Source organism: Nicotiana sylvestris, chromosome 7 (assembly GCF_000393655.2).
Source record: "Nicotiana sylvestris chromosome 7, ASM39365v2, whole genome shotgun sequence".
In the NCBI taxonomy this organism is placed as follows: Eukaryota; Viridiplantae; Streptophyta; class Magnoliopsida; order Solanales; family Solanaceae; genus Nicotiana; species Nicotiana sylvestris.
In genome coordinates, this window is record NC_091063.1 from 141,823,109 (window position 1) to 141,827,967 (window position 4,859).

The 4,859-nt window shown below is 38.1% G+C and overlaps 1 protein-coding gene across 1 annotated transcript; it reads right to left on the reverse strand.

The window, feature by feature from the left end:
• Positions 1-334: 334 nt before the first annotated feature.
• LOC104210148 (protein OCTOPUS-like) lies at positions 335-4,304 on the reverse strand. Its single transcript, XM_009758965.2, has 2 exons — positions 2,093-4,304; positions 335-880 (listed from the first exon to the last, which is right to left on the reverse strand). The coding sequence occupies exon 1, from the start codon at positions 4,085-4,087 to the stop codon at positions 2,105-2,107; it is 1,983 nt and encodes a 660-aa protein (XP_009757267.1). The 5' UTR covers positions 4,088-4,304; the 3' UTR covers positions 335-880; positions 2,093-2,104.
• Between the last annotated feature and the right edge of the window lie 555 nt (positions 4,305-4,859).

A 4,859-nucleotide genomic window follows, 5' to 3' on the forward strand; every position in this document is an offset into this window, starting at 1 on the left:
TAGTTCGAAAATTGGCTAGCCCATGCTATTTTAACTAGCTTTTCTCCAAGGAGATAAAATCTCATCATGTAAAAGAATCTTACCATTTATATTATAGTTATTCCTGCAAATTACGACCTACTCCTGCAATACGAGCAAATATATCATGTCGATTGCTCAATTATACTTTGGCCATGTTACGTTGTGTTAGCATTACAACGAGCTCCCTCTGAACTGCTGGAAAAATGGAATTGAAAAAATATATACGTTGCGTATTCAAATGTAATGAATCCAAATGAAACAAATGGATATTAAGGATTCATATAGCCGACTTAGTTGAATTAGGATTGAGGCATTGTTATTGGTATGAATTAGCTGGGAAATAAGGGAATCAAGAGAAAAACTTCTCCTTACAGCCCATCTACCAATTTATCTTTTACAATTTCTAACCAAATCCAATGAAAGATACACACCCCCAATTGAGAAAACAAGAAAAATTCAAGTCTTCTGCACTAAGAGGAGTGTACACTACATATACCAATTAAGTGAACATTTACATATACCAACACAAACCCAAATCTTCTGCAGGTTTTTTACACAATCCCCTATTTGAAACTTTAGCAGTAGTGTAACTGCAGTATTTCCAAACAAGGTCCAAGGTAGAGTTTCCAGAATACACTTGTTCAAAGTAATCAGATCGTTCTCTGCCATTTGATACTCTACACAAATTTGCTGATACCTCTGAATGGAGCTTCTTAAACCGAGTTACCATATAGCCTGTTACCAACAAGTGCATTGCGAAACTTCAAAAGACAAGTCTTTGCGCGCTGATATTGTCAACAACCTTGTTACCAAGACAGATAAGCGGCTTGTAGTACAATCCTAAGCCTCAAACTCATTCCTGGATAAAAAGGTAAAGAAACTTAATGTCAGTTCCAGCAGGGTATACACAATGAACATCATAAGCACACAACCTTGGATATGTAACTTTATCAAGTAAAAAAAATTTAACAGTTTGATCCACACCACATTATTGTTTTTCTTTTTTGGGTGGGTGATCCACTATGTTTTGTTTCCTTGACAAGGACTAGTCCGGAAAGAGCAATTGACACTGACCAACAGAACAATGAACTCAACAAACAACAATCATGAAAATCACTAACAAGTGTACTGCTCAAATTGGTCAGAAACACCAGCAAGAGCTTGGGTTTCATGTATCCTGAATCTCAAAAGATGAGCTGATTTTAAGTAACTTTTTGAAATTCATATCATTGTTATGACAGCGATATTGATTTCTACAAGGAAATGGCTTCAGTTTTCCAAATAAAAGTTTCATAGGAACATATCATTACTGGCAACATTGCTATAGCAGAATCATAGCTGTTATGAGTATGAAAAATGGGTTAAACGACGTATAAAGTCAATCATCGAGAAGCTGTTATGAGTATGAAAAATGGGTTAAACGATGTATAAAGTCAATCATCTAGAAGTCCTAGCAATTAAGAAATTAAGAGAGATCTGCATTTCTCCTATAATAGAAGTATGGAAATGTGGAAATGTTTAGAAGGAAAGCAAAGTAAAGGACCGAAGTAACGTGAGATTGGTAACAAAAAGATACACCCTGGCTGTCATACTACCAAACATGACACAATTACCAACTTCCATATTTGTAGGTATACCAAGTAAATCCATTTACAGTAATATGTTTGCTGATGTATATCCAACAGTAAGAACATTTTTGAATAGTTTGAACATTCAAAATAACATTAATAACAACAGAAGGTGCTCAGAATTTACCCGTAAACATGCCAGGTAAGAATTCCTTTCATATTTATATAATCAGCAAAAGAAACAAAGTGAAACAGAAGCATGTACAAATACAATAATCCTACTCAATTAAGACATGAAACAAAATCATTGAGGGTGAAATGAGAGACATAATATTGGCACTAAAAGGAAAGGTTATGACAAAGAAAAGACTTTTCCTGTTATTAGAAAAAATCCAAGGAGTACATAGATGACATATGCATTGTCGCGAGATTACATTGGCACAGGGAATATTGAAACAAATGCAAGGAAAATTAACATTTTGATCAAAAGAAGCACTAAGGACCTTGGGTGGATCTCAGTACAGTCGAAGTAAGCTCCTCGCAATTGAGTGTGAGCCATTTGGCCTACTTTTTCCTGGTAAACCTCTCCGGCTGCCTCTCATGGGTGCCAAGTAGAACCTCAAGAGTCCATTATCAAGATGACTAGGTGAATACCTCGCACTCCGATTCCTCTCCAACACAAAATCATCTCTTTTCTTCTTTACATGGCCATTCATCTCAACACCAGATTTCCTCACACTCCCACCAAACGATCCACCAATACCGTTGGTCGAGCTCCTCCAGCTCACACTGCTATTACTCCTGAACACCTTCCTATTAATACCACCTCTTACATCACCATTGGTCCTCAAATCTTGCCAAGATTCCGAAAATGACCTCTCCACCCCATTTGATCTACTATACCTATCATCGTCCTCATCTTTGTTCCCATTACTATTACTTCTCCTATGTATAAAACCCCATAAATTCCAGGCCCACCTCCTTGACTTTTTGGACGACCCCTTTCGATCCCCACCATTTCCAATCACCGAACCATTATCCCTAAAACCTGTCAATTCAAAAGTCTCAGAGCAGTCATCTCTCAAAGAATTGGAATTCGAGAACGAATTTGAATCCCTCTCACCAACCAACACTTTGGCTCCATGAAATTGATCGCTCACATTCACAGCAGGCAATACTACTTTATTAGCATTAGACATTGCAGCAGCCTTCATCTCATCAATTTCGGCCACGACAGCAGCTGCAGTCTTCCTAATTGAATTAGACCTATCAAGACTCTTCCTTCTCCTCGAAGACGAATCAGAGTAATACTCCTTAGTCTGAGTAGTACCTCCAGGGACCCCACCTTCATCCTCATTGATAGAATTCATTGAAATACGTGGTGGTTCTTCAACCAGTATCTGGTTATCCGTACGGGGAATTTGCACAACAGGGGCATCTTCTATCACTGAAACCATAGGTGGCATTCTAGGAAAAGTACTCCTACCAATCAAATAACCATCCCAAGAAGCGCGAGGCTCGTCGAAAGAATACCTCGGATCATCAAAGCTAATCCTACCAGCATCGAGTGAAAACCGAGGATCAGTATCACAAGACCTTCTCCCAAAACCATAATCTGCTATCTCCGATTGGGTATCCCTATTATTATAACGCCTTGAAATAGGCTTTCCTACAGGCAATGTACCCGAATTTTCGCCATTGTTTCTCTTTTTCAGCTTCTGTTTTCGCCTCCAGTTGTGCCACTTCTTGCTAAACACTGATGCAGCTGACCAAAAACTCCCTGCAACTGAAGCCTTTTTCGCCTGCGAATCAAGATCTATATGATCTTTCATCGGCTTCAATATATCCCCATTATTCACCTCCTCCACTTCTTCTACTACAATCTCTGGTTCCACCTCGTTCTCCACTGGTTTCACCTCTTCAGTTATTTCATCCACCACATCCTCTAATTCTTCATCGTTTTCGGGTTCTTCTTCTTCCTCCTCATTTACAATATCATCTGGGTTTTGCGAACAAGTGGGTTGTTTAGCAGTACTTTTTGTCTCGTCGTCAATGGAGAACAAAGACCAAAGAGTATTACGACCACGAACGTCACAGGATTTCCTTTGGGGTTCAAAAGCAGAAGCATTAAAGCCCAACGCCTCGTTTTTCGAAGCACTAAAAGACTTAGTCCGACGAAGCTCGGGGAAAAACGAGGCGTTGGGTTTATTATTAGTGGGTTTAGGAGGAAGATTATTAGCAGAAGGCTTCGAAAAAAGCGATTTAATAGCTGCTGCTGCTGCAGAAGAAGAGGAAGTAGAAGGACGGCGAGAAGAAGAAGAAGGATTATTATTATTACTGTTATTGTCTAAAGTAGTAAGGCGTTCACAGAGACATTCAGGGCAAAAGCCGGTGAATTGTTCATCAGGGTGACGGTCGCAGCTGAAGGAGGAGCGCGGTGGTTGCAGCAACGGCGGCGGCGGTGGTGGTTGTGTTGGGTCTACACTGGTGGGATTCATTCCCGGCGAATGCAATGGTGCTGTGTGCAATGCGCACTCTGCTCATGTTAGTTACAGCAGCATTATGTACCAGGGCGTATTATAGCGAGAAGAGAGTACCAAAATTTGCAGAATTTATGTTCACAACGGGCAAGTAAGAGAGAGAAAGAGAGAGTGAAAGAAGAAGAGTAGAATGTGTTGGAAGGAGAGACAAATTAAAAGAAACAAGAAAATCTCTCTTTCTCTCCCTAGATTCTCTTTTCTTGTTTCTCTCTCTAAATTCTCTTCTTTACCAATATACCCTTGATATGTTTCTGGCCTTTTTTTGAATTAATTAATACAATATTAAGTACGTATAACATTTAATCTTTATATCACCAATTAATATCTATAGTAATTGTGAATAAATGACCTTAAAAACAATAGGTATAACCTATTAAATAATGCAATACAATGACCTTAAACAATTTACTTCATCCAAAGGGAGAATGAAGCAACATTTCTCCTATATTCAAAAACAATTTGATCAAATTCGAATTAAGTTGTCTAGTTCTTGAAATAAAATTGAACGCAAAATAAATTAAATCATTTCCAAATTACATTAACAAAAGAGAAACTAAAAATCCACATTGATATATTTTTCTCATTTTAGAGGTTTCTGATATTATTTTACAATTTTATTAGCTCTTGAAACAGCGTTGAATATTTTGTGAAAACACATACTACAAAATTAATTTATCTCAATTTAAGCATTGCCAAACACTCAGCTGAATCAAAAGTTTCACTTTTTTCC

What these genes read in the sequence shown, in the direction of transcription:
- LOC104210148 (XM_009758965.2), bottom strand. Translation starts at nt 4,087, where the DNA reads ATGAATCCCACCAGTGTAGACCCAACACAACCACCACCGCCGCCGCCG.